Source organism: Lemur catta, chromosome 1, assembly GCF_020740605.2.
Source record: "Lemur catta isolate mLemCat1 chromosome 1, mLemCat1.pri, whole genome shotgun sequence".
NCBI classification, from domain to species: Eukaryota; Metazoa; Chordata; class Mammalia; order Primates; family Lemuridae; genus Lemur; species Lemur catta.
In genome coordinates, this window is record NC_059128.1 from 23,390,796 (window position 1) to 23,413,363 (window position 22,568).

At 56.0% G+C, this 22,568-nt stretch overlaps 2 protein-coding genes and 1 long non-coding RNA gene across 7 annotated transcripts in view; 2 read left to right on the top strand and 1 right to left on the bottom strand.

The window, feature by feature from the left end:
* The first annotated feature begins 273 nt into the window (after positions 1-273).
* On the top strand, positions 274-2,988 carry LOC123646226. The gene is made up of 3 exons (XR_006737834.1): positions 274-529; positions 2,108-2,241; positions 2,576-2,988. It is a non-coding gene; the product is annotated as an uncharacterized LOC123646226 (long non-coding RNA).
* A 53-nt stretch (positions 2,989-3,041) lies between these two features.
* On the top strand, positions 3,042-7,924 carry NGB (neuroglobin). Its single transcript, XM_045562998.1, has 4 exons — positions 3,042-3,432; positions 4,838-4,949; positions 5,668-5,787; positions 7,519-7,924. Exons 1-4 carry the CDS (start codon positions 3,344-3,346, stop codon positions 7,651-7,653), a joined length of 456 nt encoding a protein of 151 aa, XP_045418954.1. The 5' UTR covers positions 3,042-3,343; the 3' UTR covers positions 7,654-7,924.
* A 4,323-nt stretch (positions 7,925-12,247) lies between these two features.
* TMEM63C (transmembrane protein 63C) overlaps positions 12,248-22,568 on the bottom strand; it is a 62,163-nt gene continuing 51,842 nt past the window's right edge. For 2 of the 5 annotated variants that reach the window (XM_045563008.1, XM_045563016.1), the window contains exons 18-25: positions 22,391-22,477; positions 21,779-21,844; positions 19,881-20,043; positions 19,515-19,620; positions 18,929-19,096; positions 17,726-17,835; positions 16,355-16,426; positions 12,248-13,185 (exon numbers count right to left, since the gene is read on the bottom strand). In XM_045563008.1, the coding sequence (XP_045418964.1) occupies positions 12,982-13,185; positions 16,355-16,426; positions 17,726-17,835; positions 18,929-19,096; positions 19,515-19,620; positions 19,881-20,043; positions 21,779-21,844; positions 22,391-22,477 (976 nt within the window). In that variant the 3' untranslated portion in view covers positions 12,248-12,981. The remainder of the gene's footprint in view (positions 13,186-16,354; positions 16,427-17,725; positions 17,836-18,928; positions 19,097-19,514; positions 19,621-19,880; positions 20,044-21,778; positions 21,845-22,390; positions 22,478-22,568) is intronic. The other 3 variants (XM_045563032.1, XM_045563022.1, XM_045563039.1) reach the window with 3 other exon arrangements.

Consider the following 22,568-nt stretch of genomic DNA (forward strand, 5'->3'; position numbering starts at 1 on the left):
AAAAAAAAAGGTTTCCAGAGATAATTGGAGGCCATTTAGTTTTATAATAAATAGTGCTTGTTTTGAATACCATGTTCTTGTTGTACTTAATTGAATCTGACTTGCCCAATGGCTCCCAGAAAGGCCTCCCTAAGAGAAGAAAAGAAAGTTTTAAGTTCAAGAACCATTCATTGTGTCTTATGTCTGAGGTGGCTCTAATTCTAGGGGAGGCCCTGGGCTGGCAGGTGAGTCTGATTTTCCCAGGGGGCAGTGGGGCCTTCCCATGTACACGGTTACTGGAGTAATGCTGGTTGTCATTTCAGTTTGTTTAAACTTACTCCAAAATAAGTAGGAAGCCAGACCTCTTATTTCTCTTCTTTTAACCTGCCCATACAGTATAGAAAGGAGTGGGAGAGAAAGGGTAACAACTGCCCACTTCTGAGACAGCCGAGTGGCCCAGCATTGTAGCAACTTGGCATTCTGCTTAGCAGTGGCCTCCATGGTGACAGGGGCCTCTGTCATCAGGACTGATGCTAAGGACCCGAGGGAGGTAAGAGCTGGCTGGAGTGCTGGACAAAGGTGGGAGGGGGCTGTAGCGCTGCACTGTGAAGTTGGGTGCCCCACCGCCAGCTTAGGTGCAAGGGCAGCTGTAGGAGGGTGGGGAGGAGGACATGCGGGTGTTCTGGAAATGGAAAATGCCTAGGACAGGCCTCTTAGAAAAGGACCAAGTAACTCTTCTTTGAATGGCACAGCTTAATTTACAAAGTCTCGACCCGTCTGTGACCTTTAATCCTCATAAAGGCCCAGTGAAGTCAGTGATGTATTTTGTCCCCATTCTAGCCATGAGAGATTAAATTACTTGCCTAAGATCCCATGACTAGTAAATAGTAGAGCCAGGACTCAGGGCCAAGTTGGGCTTTTTCTGCATCTTTAGCCTGGTCCTGGGACTAGAAGCACCTTCCCAGAACAACCTGGCCGGAAACTCAGCTCCGGGGCTCCGGATCCAGTGTGTTCCTTTGCACGTTTGGCTTAATGTATCAACAGCGCATCTGGAGCCCGGTTTGTCTTAGCTCCCCCAGCTGTGTTGTACCAGTGGTGGCAGATGTTCAGCAACAGGTTTTCTGGAAGGAGAAAAAGCCCTGATTTATAGCATTTGCTAATTTCCATGGTGTAAATACTCCCACTGTGGCCTATGTCAAGCTACCAACTCGATGTCACTGAATAAGAAGTTGGACAGAAATGCATACAGTTGGCTCTCGTGTGTGAGTTGGCTCTCGTGTTGGCTCCAGCACAACACTGACCCAGACCCAGTGACTGGGGACACAGGTCATGGTCACAGCCCATTACATGAGGGAGGCACAGAGGCCTAGAGGATGGGCCTGAGAGACCTGAGGTCAAATCCTGGCCCCACCTCTCATTAACTGTGTGACCCTCAGCTAGTCACAGTTCACCTTTTGGCCTCCATTTCCTCAACTATAAAACAAGGGAATGATGGTACTTGCTCATAGGGTTACTGAGAGGATGAAAAGAGTTGTAAAGTGCCTTGAACAGTGTCTGGACATGAGTGCTCTGTAAATGCTAGCTCTTTTGTAAATTTTTAAAATTATTATTTATAGACAGGTCTTGCTATGTTGCTCAGGCTGGCCGCAAGCTCCTGAGCTCTAGTGATCTTCCCGCCTCAGCCTCCCAAGTGGCTGGGACTGCAGGTGCACCACTGTGCCCGGCAATAAGTGCTCTTTCTTAATACTGTTAGTTGTAAACCAACCTCAATGACAGCACTGGCTCTAGGACAGTACTTGAATTTTCTTCTATATTATAACCTCCTGTCCAAGTTCCGGACAGATGGCCCCAAGGACAGAGAGCTCCCATGACTCTCCCCAGCCCCTCGGATGTGGATTCAGACCCTGGTCTGCTGGTTGGGATACACCACCCTGGCTGTGTAGCCTTAGCCTTAGCCGTAGCCGTAGCCCAGCCAGACCCTCAGGCCTTCCCTCAAGGGGAGCAGAGATTAGAGGCACTCAGCCCTCTCCTGCCATCTGGCCCTAGGAAGGCAAAGAGTGAAGCCAAGGTTTGAGTGCTGACTCCATCCCTTACTAGCTAGGGCCATTAACTCCCACTAACTCATCAGAGCCCAGACCTGTCCAAAGGAGAAAGGAAGCAAGAAGGGTCCTGAGTGTGGACTGTCCGCAGAAAACACAACCAGGATGGAGTGGGGAGGAAGCCTTAGACTAGCCAGAGCACTGGGCATTTGGGCACTGGAAGGTGAGTGTCACTAGAGATGCATGTGGCCTTTTCACATGACCTGCTGCACTTTGCTATGGGGCCACAAGATCCCAAGATGGAAGTTTAGTCCCTTCTCCCTTCAGTCACCATCCCTTTGTGCTCTTGCTTGGGGACCTCCCCAGCTCTTTAGGACACAGGCTTTCCAGGCTTGCTTTCCTACTCCAGCCCAGAGATACATGGGGAGATGGGGAAGAGCAGAATAAGGTGTACCCCAAACTCCTGAGCCCCTGGAAGTGGGAGAACAGCTTGATGGTTTCATGGGCTTGGCTGGGAGCGGGGAAGTGTTCTGCCAAAGCCCTCGGTGCTGATTCAGGGCCAGAAGGAGAAGTTTTACAGGCCAGGACCTGCTCAGCACTTGAGCTGGGCACGGAGTCACAGGCTGTTCATCACCAACGGCTCAAGAACACCTACAGGTAGGCAATCTGGCCGCTAACCCGGCCAGGATTGGGGAGTGGGAGTGTGGGCGAGGAAGGCGACAGCAGTCGGGCATGATTTGTGCAGAGACTATTTGCCAAGGGCATAGCAAACTCAAATGCTTCCAGGCGAGTGGGCTCGTGCAGAGGTGGCTCGGGCAGCGCCTACCCAAGGCAACCAAATTCAACACAGTGTCCTCGGGGCTGGGGATGAGAAACTGAGGCCCAGAGAGACTCTACGTGATTTCTGTTCAGCTCTGAAGCCAGAGCATTTCCCAGGCCACCAGGTCGTCCCCGGCCAGAGCCGGCTGCGGAGGGGGCGCCCGCCTTGCTGGACGGGAGGAGGGCGGGGGCCGCGATTGCTTTAAAGCGCCCAGCCCGGGCGGCGCGGGGCGGCGCGGCTCTCGGAGCTGCGGGGCGCTGGGGCAGCGGCCAAGTGGGGTCCCCGGAAGTGCCCCGCGGGGGCGCCGCCACCTGCAGCCGGCTGCGCGCATCTTTTCTCGGCCAAGGCCAGGGAAGGAGCGGCTGCTGGACACCACCTGGCCGAGGCACCGGGGCCGTAGGGTGTGCGGAGTGGCCCGCGTCGCCGCGGAGATGGCACGGCACGTGCGGTGACGGCGCCCGCGCCCCGAGGGTCCCAGCCTTGCGCCCTGCGTCCCCGGGAGAGGATGGAGCTCCCGGAGCCCGAGCTGATCCGGCAGAGCTGGCGGGCAGTGAGCCGCAGCCCGCTGGAGCACGGCACCGTCCTGTTCGCCAGGTGAGGGCTGCCCGCCCCGGGGGTGCGGGTGGAGGGGTGCCTGGCTGGCAGTGGGTTCCAGGCGGCTGGACCCGCGACGGAGGGAAGAGCGGCCCGCCGCGGTGGCGCCGGGGTGCCTGCCAGATGTGCGCCAGAGGAGCGGGGCGCGGCCACGGGTGGCCCATCTTTTGAACCAGCGCTGCACACCCCGCTCCCCGCTGGGCTCACTGGGGGCGGGCGGGGGTCCTCTCGGGTGGGTCTCCTTACATCTGGGCGGGCCGACGCCGAGCCCCCTCCCGGGCTCTGAGCCTCTTGAGCGTTCCTTGGGTAGTGACTGCAGAGGTGCCGGATGCTGCGGGACGGGACGGGGACTTGGGTGCCCCGGGGGCCGGTGTGGGGAAGGTGCGCCCGGCGATCTCCAGCGCCCGCGTGTGAACGCTGGTCCGGGCCCAGGTGTGCGCACTCCCAGCAACCAACAGAAAGCTAAACCATTCCGAGGAAAGGACCAGGTTAGGACCTGAGAACTGCCAGGGGTGGGGTGACAGAGGCCCAAGTCTCGCCACCAGGGAGAGAGGTAAGAGGATGCACAAGCCCCACGGGGGAGAGGGGGACGTCTTCAACTCTCAGTAACCCCTCTGCCATCACCAGCGGGGCAAAGCTCCCTTCACCGTGGCTTTCCCCAGCCCTGGCATCCTAAGCCAGCCCAGAACTTCTGACCAGGCTTTTGCAAAACCTCCCCCAAGACAAAAGAGGAATAAATTCAGAGTTGCACAAAACCCAAACAAGCCCTCCCAAAAGTGGCTGTGCATGCCTGCTTGTGCCTCCCAGCCCTCCCCTAGCTCACTTTTTTCTCAGGCACCTACTTTCTCAGGCTGCACTACTTCTAAGCTGTGTGACCTTTGACAGGTTACTTAGCCTCTCTGGGCTTCTGTTTCCTCCTCTATAAAATTAGGTTAACAGTGTACCCACTGCTTTGGACTGTGAGGAATACACAATTACAAGTTAACCACTTGGAGAGTACTCGGTGCTCAGCAAGCATAAGGAGTTTGTTCTCGGTGTTATTATCATCACAGCTCGGAGCTCCCTCAGACATGATGAGACTGGGATGTTCCGACCCAAGAGCAGGAGGGAGAGAGACAGAAGGAAGGGCTTTCCTCTCCCCGCAATGTAACTCCAGGTTTCCTGTCTGAGGCTTCTCCCTGTCCCAGACCACACCTCTCGGCTGTTGATGAGGGGCGACTACACGCAGGTTGGACACACTGCCCTTTCCAGATGCCCCTCAGAGCCAGGTGAAGGGGCGAGGAGAGGACACTGGCAAAGCTGCCCAAAGAGCAGGGCCGATTGGAGGGTCTGCTATGGCTTCTGCCTGCAGGACAGGCCGGCCGGCCCGTACCCCGGGGCTGACAGCTGGGCCTCACCCCCACAGGCTGTTTGACCTGGAGCCTGACCTGCTGCCCCTCTTCCAGTACAACTGCCGCCAGTTCTCCAGCCCCGAGGACTGTCTCTCCTCCCCGGAGTTCCTGGACCACATCAGGAAGGTGAGGGGGAGGCGGAGCTGCTGTGGCCTCTGGGGTCCAGCAGAGCACCTTCCTGGGAGAGAATGGGGGGCTTGGGACAGGGAAAATCCCTTCCTGCCCCAGCCCTGGTCTTACTCCCCTCGGTCTGCTCCCGCATGCAGGGGCCTCTGCTCCTTTCCCTCTGGGCTGGGACATCAGAGTCAGCCTCCTTACCTACCCTGCGCTCAGCTAGGTGGTCCCCGTCTCTGCCATTGCCGTCAGCCTTGTCCCCTATCAGCTTCTGTAGGTTGTGTTGGTTCTGATTCTAGCCAGTGGGGGCCACTGGGGGCCATCTGTGTAGGAAAACCAGGCTGGGGTTTTTTTGGAGGCTCATGACTCTCACAGAGCCTCAGTTTCCCCTTATCCTGTCACTTTTCAGCCCTCTGGCTAAGATCAAGTGTAGTTTCCCCTTGTCCCAGGCAGACAACACTATCCAGCAGGTGTGTTTAGGGCTTGGAAACCCACAGAGGAGAGGGGCTTCCTCTGCGGGTGTAACACTAGTAGTTTGCCCACTGCATGTTGAATGCCCACCATATGCAGACACAGGCTGCTTTTGACCCTTGATCATGAAAAACTGAGGATCCTGCTGGCTTCTCTTGCCTCTGAGGGTCTTTTTGGAACCCCCAGGTTCTGGGCTGTGGTTGTGAGCAGGTAGGGTTGCACTGGCCTCTCTGTTTCACTGCTGCCTCTACCTTGGCAGGTGATGCTCGTGATTGATGCTGCGGTGACCAATGTGGAGGACCTGTCCTCACTGGAGGAGTACCTTGCCAGCTTGGGAAGAAAGCACCGGGCAGTGGGCGTGAAGCTCAGCTCCTTCTCGGTGGGTAAAGGGGCTCCTCCTCTCTCCAGAGCTCCTGACCTGGGCCCACTGTTCTCTCCCAGTCCTCCCTTATCCACCTGTCCTCTCACCCCATTCCCATACCCTCAGATGATCAGGGTTGGGGATCTGCATCTGTTACTTACCTGCTGTGTGACTGTGGCACTGACTTGACCTCTCTGAGCCTCCAAGTTCTCTTCTCTGATATGGCTTCTTTTTTTGTCATTGCTGAGATAGGGTATGCCTCTGTCACCCAGGCTGGAGTGCAGTGACATGATCATGGCTCACTATAACTTCGAACTCCTGGGCTCAAGTGATCCTCCTGCCTTGCCTCCCAAGTAGCTGGGACTGCAGGCATGAGCCACCATGCCTAATTTTTAAAAAAAAAATTTTTATAGAAATGGGGTCTTGCTATGTTACTCAGGCTAGACTCAAATTCTTGGCCTCAAGAAATCCTCCCTCCTTGGCCTCTAAAAGTTATGGGATCACAGGTGTGAACCACCGTGCCCAGCATGATATGGCTTCTTGTAAAACCATAAACATTAAGGAGCCTTTGGGATCAACTGGTCTGCTCAGTCTTCTATTGCTATGTATCAAACCACCCCAAACATACTGGCTTAAAACCCTGATTTCTGATTTCTCATGGCTGGGCTCAGCTGGAAGTTCTGCTCCCCATGATGCAGGTGGAGTCACTTTTGTGTTGTATTCAGCTGGGAGCTCAACCAAGGCTGGAATGTTCCAGATGGCCAGTCAGCCTTTGCACTCTCCCTCCCTTGGCCTCTGGTCATTCAGTAGTCAAGCCGAGCTTCTTTACAGAATGGTAGCTGAGTTCCAAGACGGAGTGTTCCAAGAGGACATGCTCCAGAGTGCAATTACTTACAAAGCCTCTGCTCACATCACTCTTGCTAATGTCCGTTTGGTCAAAGCCAGACACAAGGATGAGGCCACTGTCAATGTGGGAGGACCCTCCTCAAGGTGGACCACCAACATGACAGTCTACCACATAGTCCAATCACCTTGCTAGACAGTAAGCACCGTGAAGAAGGGCCTGTGTTGCTCTTGTCCTCCTCTCCATCCCTAGCACTAGCACAGAGCCTGGTTTTCAGTGGCTATTCAGTAAACATTTGTGGAATAAATACAACTTATTTTATTATGATTAATAATAACAAACGAGAGCCATTACTGTTGAAGGCTTAGTGTATACCGATGCTACACTAAGAGCTTCTTCTGGATTATCCCATTTAACCATCCCAACAAGCCCATAGGTTGGAACGTTTACTTTCTGTTTTGTAACTGAGGCTCAGAGAGTTTACATAACTTGCTCAGGGTCACGCAGCTCATGAATGGTGGAGTTAGAGTCTGAACTTGGGTCTTCCTGGCTCTTAACCCCCCGACTGCCACCTTGCAGATGAGGAGACTGAAGTCTGGTGGCAATGACTTGGTTTGCTCCGACCTGGGAGGCCAATGCCTTCACCCCACTCACTGAGTGGCTGCAAGACTAGGAATGGGGTGAAATGCTGTGTTCATTATACAGCCTCACACTTAAGGGGAAAGGTGGGCACAATGTGATACCCAAGGATTTGGGCAGGACCCTGCTCAGGAAGCATGGACTCTGTGCAGGAGAGAAAGCAGGACCAGGAGCCCTTACCAGCCCAGGCCTCAGTTTTCTCACCTATGAAATGGAACCATGCCTTCCTGCCCTCTAGAATGACAAGGTGCCCCTTGCCTCTGCAGACGGTGGGTGAGTCCCTGCTCTACATGCTGGAGAAGTGTCTGGGCCCCGCCTTCACCCCAGCCACGCGGGCCGCTTGGAGCCAGCTCTACGGGGCCGTGGTGCAGGCCATGAGTCGAGGCTGGGATGGCCAGTGAGAGGCGACCCCCGCCCAGCGGCCCCCGTCTTCCCGTGTCCGTGGTAGCCCAGGCTCCCCCAGGCCTCCCTGCATCGCCCTCCTCCCCACTCCCTCGTGCTGGAGAGGCGATGGGACAGGGCTGCGTCTCACCCCTCCCCAGCCACAGAAGGAGCAGCTCTTCCTTCAGGAGGGGCTTCTGATGTCCCCTCACCCCAAGTAGCCTCTTCCCTGCCTGCCTCTTCCCCTGTCGGGCAAACCCCCTTGCCCCATGAGAGCAGAGTTTGGGTGGCAGAGGTGGCGTGGGGCTGGGAAGGTGTGGGTCTTCAGAGAATGGGGCCCGTGTGTCCTTCCTGCCCTCTCAGGTGAGCCCAGCCCACGCTGGGGGGGCTAAGGTGGCTGAGCTGCCCGTACCTTCCCTTCCCGCCCGCCCAGGCCCTCTGCAGCTTCCCTACCCCAGGGCTGTTTGCCTTTCACAGAGGAGGAGCAGAGCAGCTTTGGCCTGTGAGGTGGGGTCACAGGCAGCGGGAGCAGAGAGCTGGGAGAACTGCCAAGGAAGGGAGGGGGCACCCGGGTCTCCATGGGGCTCCTAGGGCCTGCGCAGATGCCACCTGGCAGAGTCGCTTGTCTTCTGCAGTTTCCCCTTCCCTCGTCCAGCACTTCTGGTGGGAGCCCTCTGCTTGCTGCTCTGTAGGACGCCAGCCGGCCGGGCGGGGGAGGCCCACAGGCCGCGGTTAATGCCCGAGTGTCCGCACTGGGTGCTCAGCATGGAGATGGAAGAGAAGGCAGCGGGAGGGGAGTGGCCCTCTGCCCGCACCCCGAGCCGTCTGCGCTTTGTCTCTTGCCCTGTGTGTGGTTCTGTAGCCTCCTGCGGAATAAACCTGCTCTGTGTGCCTCTCTGACCCTCCAGGACTGGTCTTTGTGGGCCTTGACCGGCGCCAGATGAAGCCGCGGGGCAGTGGATCTCAGGGCAGGGTGGAGCATGGGTTGGGAAGGCCAAGGCCAGCGTGGGTGGAAAAGAAGGGAGAGGCCTGGGAAGGCTGGAGCCAGTGGTGGAGACAGAGCTAGGGGTTTGTGGTCAAAACTGGCCACCGGCCACCAAACGCAGTTGCTCTTCCTCCTGGACACATCTGGCTACATTGCCCACCTCCCTTGCAACAGGTGGGGCGCGTGACTGCGTTCCGGCCAATGCGCTGTGCAGATGTGTGCCACGTCCAGGCCTGGTCCCCAAAGCTCCTGCATGCTCCTCCACACACTGACGTCCTTCAACCGGCTTGATGCAAACCTCACAGTGACCCTGAGGCTCCTGTGCTGAACGTAGCAAGGCCACAAGGAGAAAGGAGCCCTGTCCCTGAATTGCTGCTTGGAGGAAGGTGCCCACTTTGAATTTCACCCACTTTGAATTTTGCATGAAGGAGACCTGACCCCAGTACGTATTTTGGGGGTGGTTACAGCCCACACCCACACAGCAGTCCACTGGTCAGGGCTTTGGGAACCCACAGGCTGGTGAGCTAGAGCGACAGCCAGGAATGTGGGGAAGGGGAGCAGCATTGAGTGGGTATCATCGGAGCAGGCTTGGGGTTACCCCGATGTGCTCCGAGTCTCAAAGGTGGGCCTGGAGCCGGGCTCTGAACCGCTGCAGGGGCTGGGCCGGGCCTGCTGCCCTCGCCCTGGGGCACCGGTTTCTCAGCTGAGACCTAATGTAGCTGGTGCTGGCAGCTACAGCTGGGGGCCTCTTTTTTTTTTCTGGAGACAGAGTCTTGCTCTGTTGCTCAGGCTAGAGTACAGTGGCGTCATCATAGTTCACTGCAACCTTAGACTCCCGGGCTTAAGTGATCCTCCCATCCCAGCATCCCAGAGTGCTAGGATTGCAGGCCTGAGCCACCGCGCCTGGGCTGGGCCTCTCTTTTGTTAGGCTCCGATGGCCAGGCCTGCCAGGCTGTGTGATGCAGACACTGGGTCTACCACATGCCAGGAGTGCCTTTTCCCGCCGTGGCACTGAGAGCCCCACAGGCTCTGTGAGACAGGGCCTCATGCGCTGCGTGACCTAGTAACGGCTCAGGTGTCCATGCCTGGCCCACAGCTCCTGAGAGTTTGACACCCAGTCAGGTGATGGGGGTGACATGGCTTTGGAAAAGCCAAACACCCTCCTCTAACGCGTGTCTTGAGCCATCCTAAGCATGGGTGCTTTCACCTCTCTTGAAGGCTCCCGTTTCACTTGAGTGACTGTGTGTGTGTGTGTGTGTCTATGGGGAGGGAGTACTTCCTTCCCTCCTCATTCAAGGTCTTGCCCTGTGATCCTCCGTCCCGCCTTCCTTCCTTCCCGTTCCATCGGCCCACCCCTCCCACCCCGTACAAAGGACACCCGACCCCCTTCCCTCTGGTTCCTTACTCCCTGCAATAGCAACGCTCCTCGGAAAGGTGGCCCTTCCTCGCCGTTTCCATCTCCTCACTTCTTATGGAACAGTGGGAACCTATTTCAGCCAGGCTTGTCCCCACTTCTGATCTGCTGCAGCCAAGGTCACCAACGGCCTCCATCGTGCCAAATTCAGGGATCACATCTTAACCCCAGGGTGGCGCTCCAGCCTGGGGACTCCAGGGAGCTCACCCCGGGAGCTCTGGTTCCCTCCGGGTCAGGGAAGGACCCGCTGGGCCGGTCCACACGCAGAGGCGCAGGCCACAGGGGTTGGGAGGACTTGTTTATTCAAGGCACGGTCATAGCATTAGTAACGAGAAGGTTCAGCATTCTGGCACATTCCTGTAGTGGTGGTGGCCAAGGTTAGTCCAGCCCCCCACCGAGGCCCCAGAGGACGCAATGCTGCTGATAGGCACTTTGCTCCCAGAGGCAGCTGAGGGACAGGCAGGCAGGCGTGGGGCTGCTGAGGCCCGGGGGGCCCCTCGGAGGCTCTAGTCTAGGCAGTGCTGGCCCCCTGGGAGGCAGCTCCCTCCAGGGAGGATCGGGTGGCGGGTGCTTTGGTGGATGGAGGGCGGGCTGGGAAGTGGCAGGGAGGGGAGAGGGTGGGAGGGGAGGCCAGAGGGTGAGACAGGTGTGGGCTGAGGGAGGAGGTGCCTGGGAGGGCCTGGATGTGGTGTTGCGGGAGGTGGGGGGGGCGGAGACTAAAGGACAGCCCCCCACTGTAGCGACCGTGGGGGGTCCAGGTGGAGCCAGCTGCAGTGGGGCCTCCCAGTTGCCCTAAGAGTAGACTCCGGGACTTCCGTGACATGCACACTACCTCCTCTCAGAACGAGCCCTTGACCCAACTTCAGAGGGGGAAGCCCCCAGCCATCTGCCAAGTTCTCTGCCAGGACCCTTCCCTCACGCAGCGTCCACAGGCTGCAGGGGGAGGTGGGCAGCAGAGGGGAGGGCAGGACCAGCAGCAGCGTCCCGCAGGGGCAGCAGAGACTGTGCAGGTGCCAGCAAGCGGTGCCAGGGAAGCAGAGGCCCCGGGCCAGCTTCTGGCAGGACCCCCACACCCCGCATACCCAGTACACACTCTGCGGTCAGGCAGGGCCTGGGGCTGGCTGTCGCCCCACTGTGGGCAAACTCCCTGCCAGGCCTGGCCACTCTGCCATGGAAGGGTCCTCTCCCCTCGTTGGCTGGTGGAATTCCGGGGAAAAGGGCTCTGTGGGACCTGGGTGTGTGAGGGCCAGGCTGGGTATAATTTCCCCCTTATTCCTGGCTGGACAAGGAATTGGGAAAGACAGCCCCTCCCCAGCTGACCCAAGCTCTCGGGAAAGATCCGCCATGCCAAAGTTGGGGGATAGCTGCCCCCTGAGCACTATTTCTCATCTGGGCTGCAGCTTGGAGCTTCTGGGGCTGGGATGTGGGCAAAGTGGTCAGGGACAAGGCTGAGGTGATCTGAGTTCAGGGCAGCCACGTGCCTGGGACGAGGCGGAAATGCTTGGGGCAGGCGAGCCTGGGGCCCACGGCCAGCAGGTGGCAGCAGGAACCCAGACCTTGGGGAGGGCTCCGGAACACGCAGACCCCATTCAGCTGGGTTAGTTCTGGTTCACAGAGGCTCCAGCCAGCTCTTCTCCAAGTCCTCCTCGGCTGGGCTTCGTGGTGGCCCCGGTGGGGGCCTGTCCTCTGCCAGCTGTGGCAAAGGTGCCGTTGGGTGTCACCAGCATTGTTCAGGATTCCCCTCCGCCAGGTCTCAGGTGGTGGCAGCCCCAGGTGGGGGTGGCCTTGCTTCACCAGAAAGGGCTTCTCCATGGCGGACACAGCCCTCACCTCCACCCCACCCCCGGCAGGCCTGGGGTGACGTCACTGTTGAAGCATCTGCAGTGTCTGAACCAGGGCCACACCGGGGACCACTTGGATGTTCTTCAGAGCAGGGTGCAGGGCAGCCCCAAGAGGGGAGGGAGGGTCCCACCTACTCGGGGCGGGGTAGCCAGTCCTCCCGTTGGAAGCGTGGGTTTCTTACCCTACGCTGCTGCCCGTCTTGGCCGAGCTGGGGGTCCAGGCACTCAGCAGCACGAGGCAGAAGCCCATAGTGGCCACATCCTTGGCTTTGGGGATCTTCTCGTTGGCCCTGGGGCTTGGGCAGTACGTCTGCTTTCCCACCACTCAGGGTTTTGGGGAGAAGACCCCCCTCCAGGAATTCTGCCTCTGCCCCTCCCCGCCTCACAGTACCCAGCAAGGACCAGCCGAGTTTTCCTTCTTAAAAATGCACGCAGGTCTCGTTTAATGAGCCCCAGTGACCATGCCTCGTCTACCCCCCTGTAAGAACAGGAAGGAGAAGGGCCTCCACCCTGTGGGTCCTGGGGACATCTGCCCAGGGGCAGAGGAACAGGAAGGAGCTCAGTCACCTCTTTTCAGGCCTACGGTGCAGAAACTTTCTCCTCCCGGACGGTCGTCTGTGTCTCGCAGCGAGGCCCGGTGCGTGTACTTTTGCCTCGGACTGCGGGGGACGAAGGGGCCAGAGGTGGGGGGTGCAGCGGCAGAAGCTCCTTGGAAGGGCAGCTGGTGCAGGGGTGGCGACAACGCCCGAGAGCCTTCAGCAGGCTTCCTTCTGCCTCCTTCCTGTGCACACCTTCTCCATCGCAACCCCAGGCAGGTGCCCCCGCGCTCAGTCTCTGTGCCCAGGGCTTCGGCCACGTCTCCCGAGGCAGGGTGCCTGCCTGATCCTCCATCTCCCCCGGCGCCTCTGCCCAGCCTAGCGCCTCCAGTTCCAGCCGCTCAGCAGGGCAGGGCCTCCGTGTAGCCGTGGCCGGGACGGCAGATGTCTCCACTGGGCGCCTCCCAAGGTCTGCAGGAGGTAGTGGGGAGGTCCAGGCCACCCTCCTGCCTCCCCCTGCCAGGCCTTGCCCTGGCCCTCAGCGAGTCCCCAGTGGAGGCCCGGGGTCCTGGTCAGTGGTACTGGCTCTGGCCCTCTAGTTCCAGCCCCTCCTGGAACTGGGCTGAGTCCAGCTCCCCTGCAAAGCCCCTCAGACCACTCTCTTCTTCTCCTTCCTCTGGCTGCTGGCTGTTCATGGTGCCGTAGGTGTGCCTGGCTGGGGAGGACGCTGGGGTCAGATTCAGCTCTGGCTCTTGCAGCACGGTGGCCACGTACAGCTGCTCAGGACAGAAGAGAATGGGAGCACGGTCACTTCTGGAGTGAGGCCCTGCGCACACCCTCGCCCCTCACACCCCACCCCCATCACCTCTGTCCTCGCCAAGCCATGGAGCCGTCCTTCCTCCCAGCAGCCTGAGCCCTGTCCCTCCCACCTGCCTCGTTGTTCTTGGTCATTTCATGAGCATCCAGGGCTCCCGGGATGGCTTAGTGGGGGGGGGTCTCCCACTCCTAGTCCATGTCCTTCAGAACACTTCCCATTCACTCTTGGTTCTCAGGCTGAACCCGGGGGAGATGACCCGAGATTCCCCTCAGCTGGGGTCTGGAGAGACCCTCATGCCTGAGCTAGTGCTCTTTCTTTTATTTAAAATATTTTTAATTTTAATCTTTTTTTTTTTAGAGATAGGATCTCACTCTGTAGCCCAGGCTGGAATGCAGTGGCACGATCATAGCTCACCGCAACCTTCAACTTCTGGGCTCAGGCAATCCTCCCACCTCAGCGCCTGAGTAGCTAGGACTACAGGTGTGCACTACCATGCCCAGCTAGTTTTTTTAATTTTTTGTAGGGAGATGGCGTCTCGCTATGTTGCCCAAGCTGGTCTCAAATTCCTGGCCTCAAGTGATCCTCCTGCCTCAGCCTCCCAGAGTGTTAGGATTACAGGCGTGAGCCACTACGCCAGGTCAGGTGCACTTCCTAATGCGGCTTCGGTGGTGCATCCAGAACTCCCTTGGGCTGTGTCACTGGGTGGCCTGTGAACCGGGATTTGAAACTGAGACTGCCAGCTGCGACCTTGGTCATGCGGCCTGTTGAACGCAGGAACGGTCCTAGGAATGCCTGGGAGGGCAGCAGACTAGAAAAACTCAGCAAGTACCAGAGAGGAGAGCAATGTATCATCCTTTGAAGTGGCTTTTAAAACAACTCCTTATTTTGAAAATAGATAATTATGGAATATAATTAAACCTTTCCCATAGGAGTTTATTTCAGTGAAACCAACAGCCCCAGTTGATGAGGGAACAATTTTCCAATAAAAAGATCTAGACATTTGCATGGTGCCCAAGTAAACCCCAAAGATGACCTTTTGTTCCTAAAGGGGAAAATGGTAACCGAATGATGGGCAAGTCCAGCTGTCATTCCCCAATCAGGGGGTCACGTGAGCATCATTAACGGGGATAAATGGTGAGAGGCACAGCACCACCTGTGATGTATTCTCGTCCCCATGTTGAACTTGGATCTATCAAGCCTTCAGATCTAACTTCTAGTTTTCATGGAATACGAGAGATAGCGGAACCTGCCATCAGACACCATGAAGAAATAGCCAGAAAAATCTAGAAGTTGGGCTATTCTGCAGGACTACTGGTTTGCTCTCTCCAACAAGTCATAAAAAAAAGACTGTGCTAAAATGAAGGGCACCTAACAACCAGATGAACAGGCACCAGATCGGATCTTGGTTTAGACAAACTGTAAAAGATTTTAAGGTAATTTGAATATAGACTGGGTATTCGAAGAGATTAAAGTTATATATATATATATGGGAAGACAGAGATTGTCAACTTCAATGCAGGTTATGAAACAGTATGTATAGTACTATTTCATTTTAGAAAAACTACATATATACACATATAAAATTATCTGGAAGAGATACATAATATTTAAATGTCTGGAAGAATATACACTAAGGTATCAGTGATCATCTCTGGGTGGTGGGAATTTGGGCTTTTTATTTCCTTATTTTTTCTTATCTTTTTTTCCCTATAATTATCTATAATGTTCATATATCACTATTGTAATAATGAAAGATTTAAAAAAATAAGTTCCAGTAATTTTTCTTTAAAACCACAGGCTTTCGAGTCAGACGAACTTGGTTCAAACTTCGTTCTGCCACTTCCTGGCTCAGTGACCTGGGGTCTCCATTAACTGACATTTTGAGCCTCCACTTGGGGATAAAAATCCCTACCGTGTGGGTTTATCAGAAGATTAGGAGAATGGCAAACCATCAGGTCTGCAAGAAGATTTCAAAAACTCACCGCTAACGACATTCAAGAGGGGTCGCATGGGAAGGGTCCTGGGAAAAGAGACTTTCCTGCTTCGAAATCTTTGTCGTCTCTCCAGGACCCGAGCACCTTCCCCCCCTCCCCCCTCTCAGAGGTGATCTGATCTGTGCAGGATTGTTTTCAAAGTAAGGCAAACCTGGAGTTCTGGTGACTTCTGTCTGCACCGTGGGTGGGCACGTCCACTGCTGTTGTTCTGTCTGGGTCTCTCTCTGTCACTATGCACTTTCACCCAGCTCTGCCCACAACTAAAGAAAGCCTCGTGCCCCACTGGGCCCCGCTGCCCACTCTGACTTCCACCAGCCGAGACTGTCTTCAGCTGCCCTGATGGATCGGATTCTCTCTTCTAGGCCTTCACATAGGCTGTTCCTCCTCCTGGAATGCTCTTCCCGGACACCCTATTTCACCTGGCAAAGCCCTACTCCTGTTCCTGGGGTCAGATGAGATGTCCCCTCCTCTGGGACGCTTGCCTTGCGTGCCCAGGCTGGCTGGCCCTCTCCTTCAGTGCTCCTCCCTGGCGCCCTGGCATGGGGCACAGGCTTCCCGGTACCCAGCTCAGTGCACATACTGGGCATCCGAACTTGTGGCAGGGATGTGGGCGAGTGCCCACACCCCTCCAGGCCGAGCCACCTTCCTGCTGGGCCCTTGCACTCTGGTCTGCCTCTCTGTTCAGGCTGACGGGGTCACTCATGCGCGCCGCCCCTGCCTTACCATCAGTGCAGACAGACCTCCGCTACTGCTCCTGCAGCTCTGCCCGCGCCTGAGCCCTTGGAGGCAGCCTTTGGTCCCGAGGCCCAGCCTCAGCACGCCCCGCATCTACACAACTGACGTCGCTGAGGTCGGGGTTGCCCTGACCGAGTACTTCCTCTCTGAGGACCTTCTAGACACTGCCTGGGAAGGCTGGGCTCTTCTCTTGTCCTCAATCTTCAGCCAGGGCCACGGCAGCAGTTGGACCTGGGCCAAGTCCTGCTGCATCAGAGAGGGGAGCCCAGGGGGTCCCCGTCTCCTCCCCAGTACCCAGGGTGGACACCAAACGCTGGTGCCCCCCACCGTGCTGCTGGAGTAGCCCACCCCTGCGGGCACCCCCTCCCGCCTGCCCCCAGGGTGCAGGTAGTGACTCACAAGGGAGGTGGGCGTGGAGGAGGTGCTGCTTGGCTCCACATCGAACACAGTCTGGACCTCCTCCTCCTCGGGCTGCAGCGGGGGGAGAGAGGTGTCACAGAACGGGGTGTCTGCTCTGCACCCCTCCCTCCCCACACGCACAGGAGCCCCCGTCCCGCACCTGGGCCTCTCGCCACCCTGAACCCAACTCATGCTCTGTCTGCCCAGGGGGACAGAGAGAGGGCTGGGCTGCGAGACGGTCCCTTCTGGACAGCCCTATCTTGAAGGACCACAATGGGGGAAAGTAAGTAGAGTTTGGATTGGGGTTCAAAGAGGAGCCTGCTTGGACTCCAGGAAAAGCCTTGACTTCAACACTGTCTTCTTTCTTGCTGGGCTTTCCCTCCGTGTTTGGAGCGAGTCCTAAACCAATACGGTCTCAGTCCCCGGCCGTCCTCCTTCCCTAGAGTGGCCACTTGGGCAACCAGACCACATGACGTTGTTGTATTAGAGAGACAGAGCTGGAGGGTCGTTCACGCCGGCCCCTCGCTACTATGACACTCCAGCCCGGGGATGGAGGACGAGGGCCGGGCAGAGAGGGCACAGGTGCCGGGGCCCAGGGCCCTGGAGACACTGGAAGCCAGAAGATCCCCCTGCAGGAGGCTTTCTCCTCTGACTCAGCAGGGTGTCGGTACTTAGAATCAACTGTCTTTTCTTTATATAAATTCATTTAAAAAGGAAACAATCACTATCATAAACAGAAAACTTGTGCCAGTTGCCATAAGCAGAAATTAAAAAAAAAAAGTAACTATGAAAAATGAAAAGCTATGTTTTTGTCCACCCGCTTTGGGACATGCTGGTCTAGAACACAGTGTTGCTGGCATGGCTCTGAAAGGGCGGGGACAGGCTCCATCTTCCCGGGCAGCCTCATTGTTAGGCTGGGCCCCGCTGCCAGAGAGCTGAAGGAGGCACAGGATCGGGGGCAGGGATGCCTCTAAACACCAGGCTGGTTCACCAGCAAGTTCAATAGCCTGGGATTTTTAAAGGTGAGAGAATGACTATCCCCCGTCCCCAGGTCCTCATCTCTGGGTCCTGCAGCCCTTGGAGTGGTGCTCACAGCTCAGTGGCTGGACCGGACTCACACCGGAGGAGCCCGCTGCTTGGAGGAGGTGTCAGAGGGTGGAAAAGGGGAGAACAGCTATCTTCCGGGTGGGGCCAGGGTCTGAGCCAGCGCAAGGCGCGCTGCACACTGGGCTCGCACACCCCGCGCTCAGAGGGAAAGGCGAGACCCTTTCATCCTGGGGTGCTGTGGGTACCCAGGGGAGGAGGGTGTCCTAGAGCTGTGTCCCCAGGGGCCGGGAGAACCAGTGGGGGAAGGGCAGGCTGGCAACTCACCTTGTAGTCAGGGCTCATCCAAAACCTCCCCATAAAGATGCCAACAAAAGCAACCACCATGGAAATGAGGAGGTTGGACAGGGAAACAATGGTGATGGTGTGGAGGGAACCTGCCAAGCAGAAGAAGAGGCCATGGACAGGCGTCTACCAGCCGAGATGCCACCAGCTGACAGATGCCCAGGGACAGTCTCAGCACTTCGGCAAGGGCTTTGACCTGCCCCATTCGCCTCTGAGAACGACCAGGACCAGTGAGCCTGACACGACATCAGCCCTCTGTTGATTTAAGTACCCACTTAAGTGCCTGTTAAACGTGTCCTTCCGACCTGTCCTTGGGAAGTCTCTTTGAGTCCCCGTTTCTGCCACTGCCCCCAATCTCTGCCCTACACCTGGCCCCCGCAAGCCCTTTGCTGGTGAGCAGGCTCAGTCATCGGTGTGATGGCACTGACAAGCAGTCCCAAATGCAGAAGTTGTTTACACTTCCCATGGGGATATTTGGTCCCTTTTTCATGGCAGTCATTATAGTCCAAGGTCACTGCTTCAGGATGCTTCCTGCAGCATTTTTACAGCAGCAAATGATGATCAACAACCCCCCACTGGGAAGGTTAAGGTCAAGTGCCCAGAGGAAAGGGCGGTGGGGTTGGGGGCTGCCTCCAGGGACGGGTGCCTCCCAGGGGAGAGAGCCCAGCGATTGTCATCTATGGCCCACGGGGACTGCTTCCCTGAGGTGTCTCTGAGCTCCCTGCAGGTACAGCAGCTTCATGTAGCCAAAGAGTAAGTGAGAACCCAGCCACCCCTGAAGACCCTGATTCCTCCTCCAGGTTCCTGGCAGCCCAGGAAACCAGGCATCTTATAGGATCCTGGAGGCAATGTCATGGTCATAGAGCCTCCAATAGCTAAGATTCTATTTCCGCCAGCCTAGAGTCAGAATGAATGAAGGCATATGGTGTTTACTGCCCTGAGGGGTAGAAACTGAAATCCATACAACTTGGGCCCTGTGGGCCAGACCCTCCCCTTAGCCACAAAGCTCTGCCGAGACTCGGATTCATGCCCTCCAGGCCCAGAGAAGTCACTGGACGTGGCCCAGTCCCGTGAGCGGCGTCTTGTTCTCCCTGGGCTCCCCCCCTCCAGCAGAGTCAGTGTTAAGGGACTCGCAGAGCAGTGGGGGCAGGCGGAGGTGGGACAGCCAGGCAGGCAGGGACCCACCTAGCCGCAGGACGGAGAAGAAAAGCATCCAGAACAGACCCAAGAGCGGTGCAAAGATGGCCTGGGAGATGGCCGCCATGTGGATCTGCCCATTCAGCTTGGTGGGCGCGTAGGAGTAGTACATGTTATAGCGATCTGTCAAGTGCTTCATGGCCAGGTACAGCAGCCCTGGGGGCCAGAGGATGGAGACATATTCAGTGGCTACTTTAACAGTTGGGGCCTGTGCCACCCCGATGTCCCCATAGGCCCGAGAAGCCAGATTCAGGGTTGTCAGAGTAACAAGAGCCAAGGACAACAGCCAGCTCTGTGATGCTGACCTCTGGCACCAGCAGGTTCTCTTGAGTCCCCAGAACTTATTCTTCCAGCTTGGTGAGGAGTCACTCATTCATGCATTCATTCAACAAACATCTTGTGGCAGCAGCCGTCTCATCTCAGCCCCCTCCCCCCATCCCGGCCCTGACACCTCCTTGCCACAGGTTGTCCCAGATCTGCTCATGCTCCAGGAGGTGGCCTGATGCTGCGGGGCTCAATTCCTCCTCCCAGTCTGAGTGTGAGCAGCCCCGGGTGTGTCCCAGCGATGACTCACCGAAAGGGACAATGATGGGACAAGTGATGCTGTACGCCATCACCACGCTGAAGACGTTCATCATCCACGCGTATTCTCGCCCGTACTGGAAGTCTGTGGCCTGGTCCTGGAGCAGAAGGCAGGGTCACCCTGAGGCTGCCCAGTCCCCCCGGCCTGGCCGCTCCTGCAGCTGTCACCGGCCTGCTGGGCGCTGGCTGGCAGCTCAGGCCTGGAGACAGCCCCCTCCCAACCCTGGAGTCCACGGCGCAGCCGCCTGGCCACATCATCCCTCCAACCGCAGGTCCCTCGGTGCTCCCAGCAGAACCCCTCAGTGATACTCTCCCGAGAGAAACTGAGGGCTGTGCTCAGAAAAGGCCTGGCCCTCACCTTTCTGATATGAGCTCTCTCTGGCTCCGACCTGGAGAAGAAGAGGCGGGTGCTGTACCAGCAGAGCGACCCCAGGCGGAGCAGGTCCATGCTCGTGCCCAGGAGAGCTGCCGTGATCACGTAGCTGACGAAGAAGGCGCCGTTGTCTGGCAGGAACACGCACCTGGGCAGTGGGGGAGAGGGGAAGCCACCAAAAGCAGCCGGGAGCACAGGGAGAGGGGAGAGATGTTGAGAGGGAGGAGGAGAGAGGAAGAGAAGAAGAGCAGGGGAAGCGGAAGACAGACAAGGAGGATGAAGTTTCATATAGACAGAGAGAGAGAGAGAGATTGATTGATACATCCCCAACCCAATTTAAGTTAACAAGGAGCCCTTTGGGCAGGGCTGGGGGTGGACCACGTAAAGTGTGGGTGTTTTAGGGGACATGTGCACTGGCTTGATGCAAAGTAGGGTATCTGACCCGGGTCCATAGACTCTAGGGAGTCCACGAGTGAGATTCTGGGGGTCTGTGACCTTGCATGGGAAAAAAAATTACATCTTTATTTTCACTAATCTGTAACTGAAATTGAGCATTTGCTTCCATTAAGATTATGGGGAGCAAATCCTAGTAGTGTTAGCTGCTGATGTGACTTTATCACCAACTGAAATCAGATATTTTCACACCATGTTGCAGTTACTCCTGGTATCTTACAGCATCATTCGTGCTCGTCACCATTTCAAAACAATGGTAGGTATCAGACGTGCTGCTAAATTACACAGGATTGAACTTTTCCTGTCTACAGACGTGTATTTGGTGTAACTGACCAACTTCAACCAGGAATCACTCGGCCACCTAACGGCCACGTTGCCTGTTACTGCTGTTGCTTTCTGCTGTCCTCATCTACACAATTCTGTCAACTTCCTTGAAAAGAGATACCTGCAAGCCTCCAAACATATTCCAGAACTCCTTCAGAAGCTATTCTTTCTTGATGGCATCAAAGTTGAGTCATAAACTCACAACCCTCTTCTTTCTCATATAGAAACCGTATTGAAGATACTGGTCCAGCCAAAGATGGACACATTCATCTTAGAAATAAAAACTTATTACAATGATAGTTTAACCTGGGAGAGTTCTGGTCCTTGCCTTATTGTGCAAGCTCGGGAAGCTTGTGTGTCATTTCCAACATATCTTTGAAAACTGGGATTGGCAACACTTATAACCATAAAAACAAAAGATCAAAATTGGCTAAATGTCCAACGTGATCTGCGTGTTGCCTAGTCAAAGGTCCGCCCCTAAATTGATGTTTATTCCAATAAGCAAGATCAGCTTTCACACTGTTTTAAAAACAATAAAATGTAACCTTAGCTTTCCTATATTTAAAATGTAATGTCTTGTTACCAATGTGTTAATAAAGTCTGTGTCATAAATTAGTTTTTGAAATATTTTGATAAATGTATTTCAGTATAGTTGGTTTTCTTTGCAATCCATGTATTTTACGTACTTAAAGACATCATTGAGAGTCCATGTAAAATTGGCAATACCTGAATAAGTTTTTTTGTGGACTGTCCCAACATGAATTTCCTGGTTTTGATACTGTACTATAGTTATGCAAAATGTTACCACTATGGGGAACTGGATGCAGAGTACATGGGACCACCCCTGCCCCCATACATTTTTTGGGCAACTTCCTGTGAACCCACAATTATTTCAAAAAATCATTCTGAGAAGGGGCCCCTGGACTTTACCAGATTGCCCATGGGGTCCGGGCACAGGGAAGGTTAGAATGTTGCCTAACGAGAGTGTTCACGTGCATCTGCCTCTACCTCTGTGAGCAAATTCAGGTGTTGGACTCAGGGAAGGGCACACATGCCCGCCCCAGTGGAACACACAGACACCGGGGGGTACACATGGGACTACTCACTGGAACCTGATGGACGCCTGCTCCAGATAGTAGACGTCAAAGAGCCAGCGCAAAAAGACATCCAAACTGGAAGCAAGAACAAGGCCGGCCCCTTAGTTAAACAATCTATGAGTTAAGGCCTCGGGTTCAATTTCTCTTTGCGTGGCTTCCCTCCTTCCATCCTCCCTTCCCCTAGCCCTGAAGGCTCTTGCCTCATTCCAGCGGCCAGTCCCTCTTCCTTCTTAGTGCTGGGCCACCCCTGCCCTGAACCCGTGGCCTGTCAAGCTCAAGGCCACCTCCTCCAGCAAACCTTCGCCAGCCATTTCTCCCACTGCGCTCCTTTCCTCTTCCCAACTGCTCCTGCTTGTTGGCTGCATCCTCCCTACCTTGGGCTGTCAGTCAGCTGGCAGGCTTGCCTTGTCCCCCATGCCGGGCGACGAACTCTCTGAAGGCAGAGTTCATGGCTGACACATTAGAGTTTGCATGATACCTGGCTTATCTACGCCCATGACGGGCATGGGGCTGTCACACGAGGAGTGGATTTGCAGCAACCACAGGTCGCTACAGTTTCTGAAAGAGGAGGGTCTAACTCTAAGGCCAGCCTTAAAGGAGCCATAATTGGAGGTGAGATACCTGGTCAGTCCCATAGAGGGCAGAATGACCACCATGAACACCAGAAAGATGTAGCACTTGTGCACTATGATCAGATTCTGACTCGATCTAGAAGGAAACAAAGAGAGATATTCATTAGTCTCACACACTAATGAATATTTGTGTGTGTGTGTGTGTGTGTGTGTGTGTGTAGAGAGAG

Bases quoted from the DNA above. Each gene is read 5' to 3' on its own strand.
- NGB (XM_045562998.1), top strand. From the start codon at position 3,344: ATGGAGCTCCCGGAGCCCGAGCTGATCCGGCAGAGCTGGCGGGCAGTG. The intron at 3,433-4,837 runs GTGAGGGCTGCC...TCACCCCCACAG, and splicing joins GGCACCGTCCTGTTCGCCAG to GCTGTTTGACCTGGAGCCTG. The intron at 5,788-7,518 runs GTGGGTAAAGGG...TTGCCTCTGCAG, and splicing joins TGAAGCTCAGCTCCTTCTCG to ACGGTGGGTGAGTCCCTGCT.